This window comes from Pungitius pungitius, chromosome 2 (assembly GCF_949316345.1).
Source record: "Pungitius pungitius chromosome 2, fPunPun2.1, whole genome shotgun sequence".
In the NCBI taxonomy this organism is placed as follows: Eukaryota; Metazoa; Chordata; class Actinopteri; order Perciformes; family Gasterosteidae; genus Pungitius; species Pungitius pungitius.
In genome coordinates this window covers 2,895,092-2,912,042 of record NC_084901.1, presented here as the reverse complement: position 1 = coordinate 2,912,042, position 16,951 = coordinate 2,895,092, and the positions used below count along the sequence as shown (strand labels likewise).

Below are 16,951 nucleotides of genomic sequence, written 5' to 3'. Positions count from 1 at the left end.
CAAAAAGTCAGCTGCAGCCGAGCAGCGCGGCGGGTCTACGGGCTGCTCGCTGTCACTGACTGGGGGGGGGGGTTTGCACCTGTGGCTTGGACGCACGCGCCTTTGCGTACAGGGCGCACCTTTGGTCTCGCGTGCACCCGGATCAACGAGACCGTCGGGCAGGCGGCTTGGAGAGGGGTCGCGGCGGGGGGGAGGGGGGGGGGGGGGGGGGGAAGACTTTTTAACGAGGGGAGAGATTTGGATTTGCTCGGCTTTGTGGCCGCTCGACAAAGTGACAAAAGACGAGCGCACAATGGAGAGGGGAAAGCTCCCTCCCTCTAGATGCTGTTGGTTTGTTTGGGTTTTTTTTTTTTAATAAAAAGGGGGGCCACGGAATGTCGGAGCTACGAAGCCCAAATCCAGTCCCGAGCTGAGAGATGTCTGTGAGGGGATTACTGCTTTGTGCATCCTCACCTAATCGTGTAGCTTAACATTGATCCACCTGGTTTGATGTGTTTTTAATGAAATAAGCCTTTTATCAACAGAGCCGGGAGGGGGGGGGGGGGAGTTATGACATGGGGGTTTCTATCCTCCATTCTCCTGCAACAAAAGTTGTCCATCGCAAAATCGCCCTCATCCAGATTCCCCCCGTTTCTGTTGGTAAGTCAAGACCTTTCTCTCATGAAATGGTCATGAGCAGATTACTGCTGTGGGAACAAGGTGAAAGGCTTTAATGTGGAGATCAGACGTTATGATGAAGGAATGGTAATGCACTCCGAGGCGCTTTTTCTTTTCCTTTTATGCAAATGTTCTAAGCCACAGATCAGACCCTCTAGAACGTCATCGCATTACGGTCTTTTCTTAAATTTTCTCCCTTTTCACTCTTTTTAAAAAGATTTTAATCAAAGGGCCCACGGAAACTATTTAATGCGTCGTGCGCTCAACGTCCTTCTCCGTCACGCCGAGTCGGCGTCCAGTCGCGAGGAGCCTCCATCGCCACCTGTTCCCCCGGCCCGAAGTGCTGCATCACCTGCAGGAGGCCGCGGCCCCCCGACCCCGCCGTGACCCGTCCGTTTGATGTGTGGCACAGCTCTCCATTTCAGGGCCCAACAAAAAAAAGCAAAACCCCTCTGCAAGCACACACGCACGCACACACACACACACACACACACACACACACCTGGACCTGACCTCAGTCCTCGGGTCTCCTGCGCTCCTCCTTTCATTCAGGCACACGGGACGCTTTCTTCTGGGAGCCAGGTGCAGGGGAGCTTTCGCCCCGCTGATTTGAGGGAAAGTGGCGCAGGGGGCAGATGTGTCAGGTGTGTCGTGTGCAGTCTCCAGCGGTGACTGATTTCGAAATAACATTTGATTTGGTTTCGACGCCAGCGTGACGCCAGCTCGCCCCCCGAATAACTCTTTCTTATTATTCTTATTCTACCCAACTCGCTTCCCGCCTGTCTGAACCTCATCTTCTTTGGAGTCTCCTGAAATAAAATAGCACAAACACAGCAAAACGTATTTCACAACACCAAAACATTTTCATTAGCTGTCTGTGGACCCGGGCCGAGGCCCCCGGTGGGATTGCCCCCTCTCCCCTGCTCGGGCTGTATTTTATTTTGTAGGCGCTGATGATGGCGAGCAGACATCCTCATTACCTCCTCCTGGTGCATCGGGCGTGGCGGCGGCGACAGATGCCATCGCGTTTGCCTCTCGCCTTTCGTTAAGGCGCCGGGGGCCCGCCGACGCACACTGATTGCACAGGAAATGAAGAACGCATATCCATCGTTATTCTAGTTTATTAGGCAGCAGCAGCAGCAGCCGGGCGACGCTTCCTTTCACACTCCGAACCGGCCTAATTGTCCCCGAGCAACTTGAGAGTGGGATCGTTTCCGGTGTCGCCGTCCCTCCACCAGACGACGGTCCCAAAAGCGCTCTTATATTTGCATGAATCGGTGTTTAATAAGGACCTTTGAGGGGTAAAGCGATTAGTGCTGCTTAGTTTGGCTTTATCTTTTATTAACGAGTTTAAGCTGGTGATTGAAGGTATGTCTCACTGTGCTGTTCCCCCGAGGTTGCAATTGGATTTGAGGCGGTGCGTCTAAGAGATTTAATGGGTCACGAGTTTAAAGTTGTTTACATAGTTGAAGGTATGATTAAGGCATCTGGAGCTCAGGATGAACAATTCTGAGCGCTTTAATCACTTAATTCTGCTTTAGCGGGTCTCAAACGATGCTTAGATGCACCACAATTCCATTTCTCTTTTCATATATGCAAGAAGGTTTTCTTTTCTTTTCAGTGAAAACAACTATTTACCCACAATCCTCGTCCAGAGCCGCCCCCCCCCTTCGTGTTATAGCGAGTCCGACACCTCAAGAGAGCGTGCCGGCTGTGGATCGTTTCGTTAACTCGCGACACGAAGTCGAGGACGAAGCCCTCGAAGGGTCCGTGACAAACGGGCCGACTGCACCTCCTCACGAGGACCAGGTGGGAGGGCTGAGAGCACCAGAGGCAAGTAAGGGGCACACGAGTGGACGTTTGTCAGGAGATAATAAGGGGCTGTGCACAAACAAATCTGCACTTAAGGCACGATGAGTATGTTATAAACTCTGGACCAGGATCGTGGATCAGTCACCGAGAAACTAATTGGTCGAAAACAAGAAGCAGGGGAACAAAGGAGGACATTAGCGACGTGAAGCTCACCACGATGTTTTCCCTCACGTCACAACAAGTTTTTTTTTCTTTTTCTTTTCAAGCTTTGTTTACTCTGATGGCTAATTAGGTGCGCACTAACGGGACAGGTGGTCTATTTGGACCCAGGTGCCGCTGTCTGCTCTTTCCCGACTCGCCCGTGGAGGACGTGCTTCCCGTTCAGACGGGCCTCGGGGGGGGGGGGGGGGGGAATCGTTTGCACAGGTGTGACGGACAGCTGAGGTCATTATTCGACGTCGCGCTCCAACTCTCAACGCGCCTCGGCGCTCCTGCGGAGTTGTTTTGATGCGCGGCGTGCCAGACAGCCCCGGCCTCGCTCTCGCCGTGAAGGCCGCCGAGCTGCCACTAACGACGGATGATCAACGGGGTCTTAGTTTTAAAACTTTCAGAGCATTCTCTTCCAGCCGTTGTGAAACTTCTTCTCGTTTTCTTCTTCTCTGTCTCTACAGACAGAAGTAGTGTGACCCCTCGAAAGGCTTTGATTCGTCCGCAGACTGTGAACAGAGTAGAAGTGAACTAGAACGCGGTAGCAACGTAACAGCTGGAAGGACACGCGCCGCCTCCTGCTGTGGCCCCCAGGCGTCCGTTCCTGCAGTATCTAATGTATTAGGAGACGGTCCTAGCTCCGAGGCATTAATCAAAACGAAGACCACGGGTCACATGGGCCAGAAGAGGAAAAGGTACAACATCTTGGCCCTGCAAATCTCAGCATCTTCTATAAATGTACAGGGTTTACCTGCTATTACCTTGACACAGAGCAATTTGACTTCTATCAGATCAACAATGCAATGATTTATGGCACAGAGGCAACTACAAATAGAGTGTATATAAAAGGGTCCCTGCCCGGTTTGAATCTCTTTCTAGTGGCCTCATTCACACCGTCGCATGTTATCTGAATAGAATTCAATCCAGAGTTTGGGAGGAGCAGAAATCACCGAAGCGATCTCTCTCAGGATGTGCGTCGTAACACTGCCCCCTCATGGTCCCTCATGGCCGAAGCAGGTTCCCACCACGCGTCTCAGTGGGGAGCGTTTGTGTGTCCGTGAACCCAAACACTCGGGGGGGGGGGGGGGGGGTCAGGAGCATTTTTTTTGTCGGGGCAAACAGAAGACGTGAGGCCATTTTTTTTTGTTTATTTCCGGGGCTTTGGCCTTTGCCCCTCTGAATGCCGTCCTCCGTCTTAGCCATGTGAATCACGTTGCGGCCGTGTGCAGCCGTGCGGTTTCCCCGCCTCCTCGTCCGTGTAGATGTGTTGTTGTTGTGCCGTTGGTTTCGCGTCCGCTGCGAGCAAACATTCCTTAGAAAACGCATGGCGTCCGAGAGTCAGCCGGGCGCGCCGGGTCCATTAATCAGACCTTAGATTAAGGAGACAGTGGTGTATGTCTCCTCCTCGGGCAGCCCGGACACGTCGTTTTCTCGTTGCTGCCCCTCCCTTCGGGTTCATTTACCGCCACAATGTTTTTAGAGAATTAAAAGGGAAGATCGCACATTTTTTTTTCTCCACAAGGAGTCATCGAATCCTCGTTAAATAATTCAGATTAGCGGTGCTTTTCTTTCACACGGCGGCCATTGCTGGTGTCCGTGTTTGGCAAACCATCTGAGCTCCACGGCTCCAACGCCGTCCGTCGCGCGCGCTCCTTCTGTTGCACGTATCCTGTGACAACAAAGAGGAGAGCGCTTTAAAGAAGGGGAGAGGATGCTTTGAGTGGTCCTCTTGCTGCTGTTGTTGTTGTTGTTGTTGTTGTTGTTGACACGCTTCTCTTTCGGCCGTCTGCCTCGTTCTCGGGTTCCGCGGTCGCCTTTTAACTCACGACTTTGTTCTTCTAAAGCGGTGCAGAATTCAGTTAATTAACCTTGAATTGGAACCAAAATAAAGAAAAAGGCAACGTTTTTCTAACCATCCCTCGTGTAATGATGATTTCCAGCAGAATGCATTAAAGAGTGAACCAAAACTCTCAAGGCCTGGATCCTGCTTTACTTTATCAAAGAACCCCAATGTATGATCTTCATTGTTCAACAGAGACGCCTGGAAGCCAAATTTTGCAATTGAAAACGTGTTTTATTAAAATTACCAAAACGGTGTTTTGTAAATATTGCCCTGTGGTGACGGATGGTCACGTGATCGCCACGAGAGACGCGGTTACCTCGGCCAAGCTCACGTCTCGCACCACGGGCTCGGCTTCGGTTCCGGCTCGGGTGACTTCGGCCCCGATCCGTCCGCCACGCACTTATCTGGACAATCGGAGGGAGGGAGAGAGAGAGACACTCCTCCATCCAGTCGCTGCGAGGCATATCCAGCCAATTCCTGAGGGTTTCCAGATGAGAGCACACACACACACAGAGAAATAAAAACAAAAAGAGAGGGAGGGAGGATGGAGGGAGGGAGGATGGAGGGAGGGAGGATGGAAGGAGGTGGCAATGAACAAAAAAATGAAGGAATGATCCTTGGTATGAAAGTGTTGGGAAGTCGGAGCGGTTTCATTGCTGAGATGCGGCTCTCCTGAGAGGACCGTGTGTGTGTGTGTGTTTTAGAGGGAGAGGGGGGGTCAACATGACACAGTGGTGGGCTCTCCTCGTCATTGCTCACCTGTCCGTGTACCTGGCAGCCGGTCAGCAGCGCCACAGCAAAGGTAGGTGGACCTCCTGGCTCCACGCAAGCTTAACATCTCCATCCTCATCCACGGTGCCAAACATGGTGTGGAGAACCCGACCGCCAGATTTAACCATCCAGGGCTGGTTAAATCTGGGCTCGCTCATGCGCGTGACGCATGGTTCTGTGACGGAATGCGTGACCTCGGGGGACCGTTGGAGGAGAAGACGCCGACGGATCGTTTTTTTTTTTTCCAAAGAAAAGCGGCTGGGCCTTCCGCTGGATCCACATCGCCGAGGACATTCCTTTCTCAACAGTCGCATCTCGTGCCATCGCTGGAGACCTCCGGATGCGTCACTTTAATGCGAAAAAACGCTGACGTGATTTGCGTTAACGATTTGACTCACGGTTCAGTTCTTAGTTTTAGGTCCACGTGCATAAATGTGTGTTACAGTTGAGACGGCGAAGGGACTAAACTAAGAGATTGATCCCGTGTGACAAGAAGATTGTTTATCGGCCGGTTTTTTTTTGGATACCAGAATTGACACGAGAGGGCGGAGCTATAAGTTCACCACGATTGATTGGCCCTTAAACATTGTGTAATAAGCCGTATAAGAAATGCTTTCCAGTTGTTTTGAGTGGACGGATTATCAGGGAGACAAATGTCCCCCTTTCTCCCCATCTATCGCCACTTCAACCGTATCCAGAACTTTGGCGACACTTACGGTGACCGAGAAAGTTCAGACAAATACCAAAAGCCACAACACAATGCGAACGCCACAACACAAAATACAAAAGCCACAACACAACCGAACGCCGCAACACAACACGAACGCCACAACACAACACGAAAACGTTAGCTAAATGGCACCACGCATCTTTTAGCTAACGTTTTCGTGTTGTGTTGTGGCGTTCGTGTTGTGTTGCGGCGTTCGGTTGTGTTGTGGCTTTTGTATTTTGTGTTGTGGCGTTTGCGGTTGTATTGTGGCTTTTGTGTTGTGGCGTTCGTGTTGTGTTGTGGCATTTGCAGTTCTGTCGTGGCTTTGGTATTGGTCTGAACCTTCTCGGCCACCGTAGACACTACATATAATATTTCTGGTCGGACCTGTTGGCGCTTTAATGAAAACAAAAGTCACCGCGGCAAATGAACAGTGTTCATCTGTCTGACTTCATTGCATCATCAGCCTCTCGGGGATTCGTCTCAGCGTGGGGACATGGAAGGGAAGCCTGTTTACATACAGTTTTAACATCATTTAGAGGTGAATTTAAATTTCCTCCTGTATCCCCCACCCCCCCTTTTCCTCTATTTTGAGACATCCCTCCAGGCAGGAACACCATTTAGCCTCGCTGATTAATGGACCTTTGTTGTTCCCTCATCTCCTTGCACGCGGTTAGCGGCAGATTACGACTCCGTCGTTAACGAGGTTGGGGGACGCCCTGCCCATCCCAACACTGGTTGTTGCCAGAGGGAGGGAGGGAGGGGAGGGGAGGGGGGTAAAGCGTTGAGGAGTCAACGGCCTCCGAAACCAGCCCCGAGGTGTGGGAAAGCTGAGATGTTGCAAGGAGAGAGGGCGCCTACATCGGAAATATGCCCTACCCATCCGCAGCTCCAGCCCACCGGTGACCCTTAGCTTCTCATTAACGGACCTCCACACACACACTCCGGCGCTGTTCCACGTCTTCTCATCAGCGCCTCGGTTCCCCGCCAGATCGCCCGCCTGGTGTTCCTCCCTCCCTCTGCCCGCTGGCCTCTCTCATTGTTATTCTTTGGCTGTGTTTTCAGACTCCGCTCTGGTCGTTGCTCCGCTTGTCCGTCTCCTCGTCTTTTTTGGACCAGCAGCGAAGGGCAAACTTGGCCTTCAGATTCCCTTCTGCCTGTTTGGTTTTGCTGTTTGTTTTCCTTTGCATGGATGCTTCTGTGAACGTCACGAGACACGTGGCCCTTTTTCTGTGTTAACAGGAAATAACATTTCATTGCAAACTGCTGTTTCCCTGGAAGCATAAAACAACCCACTTCACCGCATGCCAAAGCGCTGACGCGCACTGCAAACAGCGACGGGGAGTAGTAGACAACCTTTATGCAAATGACATATTAATCATTCTAAATGTAAATCAGCATCGGGTCGGTCCCCGGTGTGTCGTTCCCATGCAGCTCCTTGATCCTTCAACAACCCGAGCCTTGTTGTAATGAGCACGCTGCCCTTTGGGTGTTGTTCTGTTTGCATTGACAGTGTCCCACAGAAGCTGGAGTGTCTCTTCAAGTGTCTAATGCGACTGCCGAGACACTTCTCCTCCGCTCTCGATCTCACATTTGGGAATCACCAGAACAATGAGCGCTTTAAATCTCCCCCCTCCCCGTAGGTTCTGGTGCATTCATGTCAGGGAGCGTTCTCAGGGCTGTTTATTTGGTGTCTGGGTGGTTCAAAATGATTTAAGCGTGTCAGAACTCATTGGGCCGAGGCAGGTCCAGATGTTTCCACTCTGTGTGCTAAGCTAAGCTAAGCTAGCTGGCTGCTGCCGGCAGTTTCTGGCGAAGAAACACGAGTCATTTAACTCTTCAATTGCCTCAACTTAATCGCCGATAGGCTTCTGCAGAACTTTTGGATGGATGGTGGCCGTCTCCCAAGCAGGAAGCAGGTACACAGGGGGAGGGGAGGGGGGTCAGCCAGCGTGCACGGCGTAGGCTTCCGGGGAGCGAGCGGTGATCATTTCTGCAGAACTGTTGAATGGTGGATTGAATCCAATCTCCCGCCCGGCGTTCCAGTGTGTACACCTCGCTGTGTGTGCGTGAGCCGAGTGTCGATCTACGCAGAGCAGAAAGAAAGAGTGGAAGGAGGGTGGAGAAGCTCAACGGAAGGTTTAACTCCAATCCGAATCTGAAGCACTCTCACAAATAGAGAGAGTCACAATCTGCAGTAGCAGTCCTATTATTGACAAAAGACTTTCCATTACCCGACCCGGCTCGTTCATAAATCACTCCTCGTAAACACACATGCCCTTTAGGTGTCAACAATGACGTAGAGAAAACAAAATACAGAAAACAAGAAAGTACCTAGTTTCAAGTAATTACAGATAAATAACTACTAGATTTAAAGGACACAGTGAATATGGTAATATAATAATAGTCCTCTTCAAGGGCACCAGACTGTAATTTGACTCAGATGAACCTGAAGTACTTGATTAATTACAGGCTACTTAGACCTCCTGGTTGTCTCCTTCAGTAAAATACTTATTTCATGGGATTTTTATCAGAGAGATTTGGCCGCGGCAGAAGGTCTCATTCCGGCTCTGTCTGGACACGACTGTGGTGTCTCCGGTCTGCCTGTGACCGGAGACATCTCACCTCTGGGTGCACTTGGGGTCATTTGTAGCTCGGGTGGCAGACCAATTACTCTCCTTCCAGCTGGGGACGGGTCTATATCACCTGCATAATATTTAAGCAGTAACGTAGCTGTGTTTTTTTTTCCAGCTTTGGAATAACGTGGTGTCCTCTAATCCGATTTCCTGTCCCTGTATGTGTTCCAGCGCTGTATCCGTATAGGATGAGGCGCGGGGCGTTTTCGCTGATCAACCCCACGTTCCAGTCATCCGAGGAGGACGTCAACCTGCTTTTCGAGGTCAGTCCAGATCCAGTTGGTTTGAAGGTGCTGACATATTAGAAAAAAAAACCCCTCTTAAATGTGTTGAGATTGTGCAAAAGATCCGCCCCGAGTCATCTTAGATCCCAAGTTGGTTCAGTTCTCCTGGCTCGACTCTTTCCCAGATCCTGCTCGCCGGGGTGCAGATCCAAGACGGGGAACGCGCCCTGCTGATCGCCGACGAGGAGCTGGCCTCCCTGAGGAGCGTGGAGAAGCTGGAGGTCATCTGCGAGGACGTCCTGCCCAAGAGCCTCCCGGAGGTCCGGCGCCTGGCGGCGGAGCTCGGCCGGCGCCGGCGACCCCTGAGCTGGCAGGACTTCGAGAGGACGGTGCTGACCCTGGTCTACGCCGCTCAGACCCTGGCTCGGGTCGACGGGCAGCAGCAGCGGAGGGAGGCGTGGACGGACGCCGTTACGCAGCTGTTCAGGACCCTTCAGAGGGACCTCGGACCCTCTTGAGCGTCAAATACTGAGCTACAGTGCGGATCGGGTTTTATACAGCGCCGACGTAACTCTGCAGTGTATCTAGAGCACGGATTGCTATAGGAAGAAATCACACAAATCAACTTAACTATCTGGAGTGAAGAAGGGTAGTGAATTGAATCTGAGAATATCTGAAAAGTTAATGCACTTAGCTCTGCTTCTTCTTGTTTTTTTAGGGTCCGCCCCGATACCCAAACACGTCATGAGCATTGAGCTGTGTGAAGAATGAAAACACTCATCTTTTTCCACAACTATCCTCTCAATAAATCTAGTGGGCAAAACATGCAGAGGGTTCAATTGTACGCTGGATTCACCCTGTATTCTATTATATGCGGATATAAAACGACATCACTTTTGTTCAAATGAGAACATCTGAAACAAATACCCTACATGTATGAAAATGTATGTTTGTTCTTTAAAAATGTAATCCGATCCGGCTCGTCTACCTACTTGCAGTTAATTTGATTTAGTCGAACAGCAGGGATGAAGGAACAGGAAACCGGGACGAGGACGCCTTGAGACAAAGGCGCCTGGGAGACTCTGATCTAATCGCTTTGCCAATTGTCTTACTCCGCCGTGCTCATTTGTATTCAGTCCCATACTGACTGGAAATGTAATGAATTCTGTTTAATCCACCCTACATTATGTGGAGAGTGAAATAAAAGCTCTGTGTGTTTGAGCAAGCAGAACGATGGCTGTTTTTTTTGTATTTTTTTTTAATCCACTTTGCCGTCTAAACAGCTGTTTGGTGAGAAATAAGTCACAGAAGTAGCGTGCAGATCTTGCCGCGGTTCTAATGGACCGGTAGACTTTTTCCTGATCGTACTGACCTTTTTTGAGGGGCTTTTAAAATATGCTAAATCAAGCTGATTGCAGCACCTCAGACGCCGTCGCCGTCTATAAGCGGCGCCCGTGTGTACATCAAAACCCCTGATTGGTCTTTTGAGCAAGCTGAAAAGCTTCAAAGACACCCATCATTACGGCAAAGAGGTGCTTCTTTGGTACGTCTGTTTTCACTCCTCCAGTCGATTGCTTTTACATTTGCCTACAGTTCCGTGTGTGTGTGTGGATTCAGCTCAAGCCTCGAAAAAAATATATATACTGGTCACCCGATGTTCGTCAATTCCTGCCACATAAAAATGGTGAATGTGACGATCACAGGCTTTGCTGCGTACTCTCATTTTTCTCAGCACTCGGGCCTCCGGCGCCGACTCGGGAGGGGACTGATTGATGAGGAGTCGAAGACTCGCAGTGTGCAGTTTTTGGGATCAGCCTCCGCTTCCCCCGCTGCGCACTAATGATGATGACGAGTTTCGGGATGTTTCGGGGGCACAGTGTCGAGATATTGAAGAAAAGAAAAAAAAAAAAACACAAACGACAGTTAATCTTAGGATTGAGCTCTCAGGATCGACCCTGACGGTTCCATTAAGGCCTTCCCATAGGCCGATTCCCACATTGTAATGCAGCGTAGTTTTTCGAGGATGTTGTCATAAAGTTCACCTTCATTGTTGAAAAGTTTCAAAATGACTCACTAACCGCAGTGCTTCTTTTTATTGCCACTTTACCCTTGTGTGATCGGGCCGCAGATCTAATAAGAAAGTACGAGGCTCTCATCCCGGTTATTGACTTATCAATATACATGAGATATGATTGTGGACTTTTTGTTTTATCCATTTAGTGTATTATCACTTAATGCCATGCGTCACCCACAGCGGCATAAAGTATGTTGAGAGAGCAGCACCAAGTGGCTGCAAACAGAACTCCTCATCTGGAAATCAATCCACGATGATTGATTAGCTGCAGAAAGTGGATCTAAGTGGACTAACCTGACTCACTGCTTGGGCATCCACTCCTTAAAATGATATCACTTTTACACAAGTTTTATTTCTAATAGAGGACTCTGCAGGTAGGACTCCTCGCCTTTTACAGTCATCCACTGCACAGAAACCATTAGAGCTGAATGACACTTTACTGAAAAGTGTTATATATAAATTTTACATGAAGTCTGCTCTCTTCAAGGAGACAATTAAACCTGCCTGTTTGTATCCGTAATGTCTCCTGTGGGTAAATATTCGTCCTTTTTCACATGAACATGCCCACTAGGGGGAGGCATTTTCTAACCTACAGGCCTCACTCTTTTTTTCGTCAGCACAATTTGGTTATTTTCCATTGATTCGTGCAGATGTTGTCAGGATAAATGGATACAACTGGACTTTAAGTAGATCAAGTTGCACAAGTGGCAATGCTCTCTGTCTCAAGCTCATAGCGTGGCCACATGAAGCTGTAAGATCTCTTGAACTCTACGGCAGTATATTTTTGTCACATCAGCGGGCAGCTGGAAGACAGAGACACACAAATTAACTTTTAATTTGTCTTGGGGTTTCGTTCCCGTGGGTTCCTGGCTCAATTAAAGCCGAATCTTGTCAAAACTGGCATGCTTTTTTTTTTTTTCCTTTGGTAGAAATATCCTGCGATAACCTCCAGCTGAACACGCAGTTGTTCAACTGCTGCATGTGTTTCTCCCCCCGCAGCTGTCAGACATATTTTCGAGCTTCCAATCTGCTGGCAGAGAGGAACCGACGAGGCGTCACAGTGTGTCGCACGCACGCACACACACGCACGCACACCCACCCATGCTGCACCGACTTAAAACAACTCAATCATACCTGCCACTCGGAAATGACTCGCGGTACGGCTTGACGAACGCCGAGCCCCGGATATCGCGAGAAGGCAAATCACGATGTGTGGACGCCATTAAAAACATTCCTCTGGCAAATTCAAACAGCCACACATTCTTCTCTTTGCAGATCCGTCGACACGATATGTTCATGTGGAAAAACGCCATTTCTTATCAGACGAATGACTGTCTCTCCGAGCGGGATCTTAACGGTTGTGCTACACAACTTCTTTAACAGCTGTGCGAATGGAAAATGTTCCAGCGTAGCTGAGCTGAGCTCCAGAGCATGAATAAAACACAACACAAACACTTCACTGATGCAGGGCCTTTGTCAATATTGTACATTCCCTGTCGTTCAAATCGCACACGTGTCCGTCCCAGTTTGGGAGCCGCTCTCTTTTTTTTCAGCTTTCCCACCCATCGTGGTTTGGGAGAGCGTTTGATAAGGCGATGGGAGGGAGTCAGCAGGCCGTGAGATCGGAGATAAAGCTTCCCCCTCGGACCGCTATCGGACATTGTTATGAGGTGCGGCGGGAGTCGCTCCCCCCCCGGGTGCCCGCCTGGATTTGGCTCGGTGGAGTCCGGCTGCAGGTGGAGCGGCCTCAGCGGGGCCCCCTTGAGGGATTGACGATGCATCTGTGTGCGGGTGGAGCTGGGGGGGGGGGGGGGGGGGGAGTCTCACGTCGCAGCCTGCAGCCATGAGGTCCAATCAATACTTTTTTTTAAACTAAAGAAATAGTTCAACATTTTGTTCTCAACGTGCAGCTTAGCAGAAGGCCTGAAAACAAAGGGGATACCGCAAGACCACCAGTAGCAGAAAGGTCACAAATCAACACAATATACCTCATTTATTCAATCAACAAGTTGTTGTTTTTTGGTGCTTTTGACCTCATAAAACCCTCCGACCTGCCTGAGAGTCAGAGGTCAGGCTTTAGGGGTTGGTGTCAAGTGATGATCAACAATGTTTGGAATAGCTATTAAAAGGTTTCACAGTCATCAAAATGCAGCCTGTGTCCATTGCTTTTTCTCACTCTGTGACAACAGCAAACATATTGAACTATTGTGATGACTATGAAACCTTGTGTTGATGATCATTGAACCCTTAATCCAACGGTCAGGCTGGTTCACACTAAGCTTAAACTCTCCTGGGGATGCAAACCGCGTAATGTGCATGTAAGTGCATGTATTACACGTACGTGTGGCACTCACCTCACTGCAGATCCAATGAAGAGAAGTCCCCTCTTCATTCTTAGTAGGTATCATGTACCCACTTGGAATGAAGCCATCAGTAAATTCACTTCTGAACCTGTCACTGTTGCTAAGAGACGGCGGGCGTGACGAATGGCATTTTACGACTGGTGTTCTCCACACGGCTCTGTGCCTTGTCATTTACCGAAGACATATAGGATTAACTGAGGCAATTTAAGCAAATTTAAAGATGTGCTACATTGGTTAGAGCTGTCTTTTATAATGAGAGTCTGCTGAATCAATCAAAAGGCCCGCTGATGAAACGCTACAGACGGAGTGGGTTCGGAGTGTGAAAGCCAAAATCACTGCGCTTCGAAGCTTTTCTCAAACACCCCCCCCTTCAAGTTGAATCCTTGCATGTTACCTTCCCCCTTTCAGACGTATTAACCAATCACGCATTGGATATCGAACTCAATATAAACTTTCATAGCGCAGCAGAATTGCTCCTAATAAGAGCTCTATAGTATGGATTTCCAAACCAACCGTGGGCCGAAGATAGAACCTGGCGGGACTCCGGGGGGATCCGCCGGCGTAAACACGGTAAAACATTTGATTCCTCCTTTGGGAAAACCAAATGTTTTCTGACACCCTGACGCCTCGCTCCTCGCTGAGGTCTGTGATGGACGGAGAGCGATTCAGCAGCAGCAGCAGCAGCAGCAGCAGGTGGCCGTAAATCAAACACTTGACTGCAGATTAATCAAACTCAAAGTGCCCGGTCCCTCGTGGCCCCCCGTTCTACCTGTTTAGAGAAGAATCCATCACGAAGCGACTCTGCGTGCCGGCTTTGTTTTAACTGCGGCCATCTTAGTTTGGTTTTAATGGACGCCGCGTTTTCAGCGTAAACACGCTCAGGAAACGGCGCGTCAGGACGGGGGAATGGCCGCTTCCTTCTCAAAGAGCAACAGGGAGATGTGGCGTTTGTGTGTGTGTGAGATGGAGGGGGGGGGGGGGGGGTGGCCACTTCCCGAGGGGGCTGCCTGCCTGCCTCGTTGTGTGTTTGGTGTCAAACTGAGTGTGAAGAAGTCTACAGGGCCCCCGGGAGTCGTATGGCAACCCTTGACTCACACTTTGCTTACGCTCACATGTCTCCACCTGATTTGTATATCATCTGTACGAGCTGCCGAGGTACGGGGCGGCTGGACGTCCTTGTCCTCGCGCTGACCTCGAGTGACCGCTTCCATTCCGCAGTCCTTGGACAAAGCTTTGTTTCCCTTCACAGAGGGAGGTGTTTACGTGAAACAAATGATAGAAAAACAAAGGCAACTGAACAGTGTAAATGCGGGCAAACAAAATGCGGGGACTGAATGTTCGTCCGTAACCTCGGATCAGAACTGTCACGGTCGCGTGACCGGTCGGCTAAGGAATGTGTATCTTGAAGGCACTCCTTTGAAAATACCAGAACATATGATCGCATTCCTGCAAGATCCAGCCCACTTCACCCAGGAGGTCCGTGCCTGTGTCTGGCAGCGGTTCCGCGGTTCCCCAAAAGTCGGAACACGTGGCGCACAGCTCACGCTTCCCTTGCTGTGTTTCCTCCGGCCATCAGCGGTTTTGCGTGGAATCAAAACTTCAGGCATGGACCTCATGAAGAACGTGCTTAATTGACATTCTGTGCATGGCTGCGCGTGATCAATGCTGATCGGTCGATGCAAGTAATCCCCATAAATAATGCCATAATCAATGTAGTCTGCCATTGTACAATGGAATCTAGTAATGTATATATACTGTATATATATCCTGATTCATCATTGCATGGATAAGGATGAATATAGATTTATTTTTTAAAAATGCACAAATTAGCATTTCACTATAAGTAGTATTTGTCTACAATCACATTAATGAATATATCATTGAAACAACCTATAATATTGCGGCTCAAGCTATACACATATATATATATATTGACCCACTCGTGGCAGGATGGACATTCAACCCAATCCGGAACTGAGACGAAGAAGTCTGCCCCGCAGCCCCCCCCCACTGGGAATATGAGTCCGCAGGTTAAAATGCTTTCCCAATCAATCCACGGCTCGGATGGAATCCTGATCGCCCACTTGGCTAATTAGTACTATTCATCTGCTTTGGGTGGAGGCGGTCCCAGATGCTCACAGGGTAAAACTAATGAAACGCCGTGACTCCACATGGACCCTCGCTGCCAACCACTTCCTCATTGACTTAAACCCTGAGCGACTCCGTGGGGGCGGAGCATTACGTTTGATCTGCAGGCATAAAGTGGGTTTAACTATTGATTATTCCGGACCTAAAAGTCATTCAGTTTTCAACGTTTAGAAGTGTGTTGGGGGGAGGGGTGGGGGGTGGGGGGGGGGGTCACCCTGCAGAAGTAATCAAGAAAATGGGGAGTGACAGCTTGCAGAGCTCACTGTAATTGAATTGTCGGACGGCCGATCGAACAACAAACAACCCAAAGTGATACGGAGGAGGGGAGGAGGGTCAGAACGGGGGCTCTCGAAGGATTTCCATGATGGTCGTCCGTTGGCAGCCCGGCGAGTCGGTGCTGGGGTGAAGATCTGGCTGTTGACGGATGGACGGGCCCACCAGTGAGTCCGTTTCTTCCCAAACGTCTTGAATGGCCTCCAAGTTCCATTCGCGATACCTCTTCTTCACATGTGTTTGCGATCCACTTTTGGGGGGGCTGACTGTTCGCCGTCATGAGCCTGTTCTTTGGACGGCACACCACACGTGAGAACGAAGGCATTGCTGGAGCCTGTCAAAGCTTTGAAGGTATTACACTCAACGCCTCAAGCGATTCGGAAAAAAAAGGAATAATAAGGAAAATGGAACTTTTCCAGCGGTACAACTCATGTTGTTGGAGCCGAGAGGAAAATACATTCAGGAAAATTGTGATTATTTGTTTTTTTTTAGGGTAAACCGCTGGAGAGAAAATGCTTGTTGCAATGTTAAAGGCAACGTTTAGTTTCAGCATGCAAAGCAGTTACGACAATTAAAGATCAAAGTTATTCAGATGACATCACTCATCCGGGGAGTATCCATTGAAGTGTCTCAGCCTCAATCAGTGTGTCACTCAGAGTTTGATTGCTTTGGTCTTTAGAGATGAAGAATGACAACAAGTTTCCTGCGTCGCACTTTGAACAAAGTATGTTAACATGCTGGTATTTAGCAGCTTTAATGTTTACCATGTTTTCCCCTCTCTGGTCTAGCGTGTGAGCGCGCAAACACAACGTGCAGCAGAGTCGGAATGGTGACGTCATTAGCTTTGCAGGTCATTAATCAAAGTATTTTGAGCTGATGACGTTGTCGGATGAAACTTCACGACATCAACAAAACCGTTAAGAGTGCACTGTCTGGGAACCAGGAATCTCGAAGGGCAGAAAATCTAGCCCATCGTGAGGACGTTGCGCTATTTTATTTCACTAGATAAGAGATCATCTGTGATGTAACTTGCATGTTGCAGCACCAATGCCGTGTCTGCAGAGTGTAAATTTAAACATCGTCCATCAAAAATGAGTAACGGGGCCAATCGAGGCTCCTTGCAATAACTTCAAGCTAATCGAATTCCAGTATGCCGATGACAAAATGCTTTCAGGCGTTGATTTATCTCTTGATTAGTCATGCTCGTCAGTTGACCCCTGACCTCAGGAAGCAT

General features: G+C 49.4%; 1 protein-coding gene across 1 annotated transcript; it reads left to right on the top strand.

Annotated features, from left to right (window-relative positions):
- The first annotated feature begins 5,234 nt into the window (after positions 1-5,234).
- Positions 5,235-10,084, top strand: LOC119210394 (protein FAM180A). Its single transcript, XM_037460321.2, has 3 exons — positions 5,235-5,321; positions 8,807-8,898; positions 9,045-10,084. Exons 1-3 carry the CDS (start codon positions 5,243-5,245, stop codon positions 9,375-9,377), a joined length of 504 nt encoding a protein of 167 aa, XP_037316218.2. The 5' UTR covers positions 5,235-5,242; the 3' UTR covers positions 9,378-10,084.
- The last annotated feature ends 6,867 nt before the right edge of the window (positions 10,085-16,951 follow it).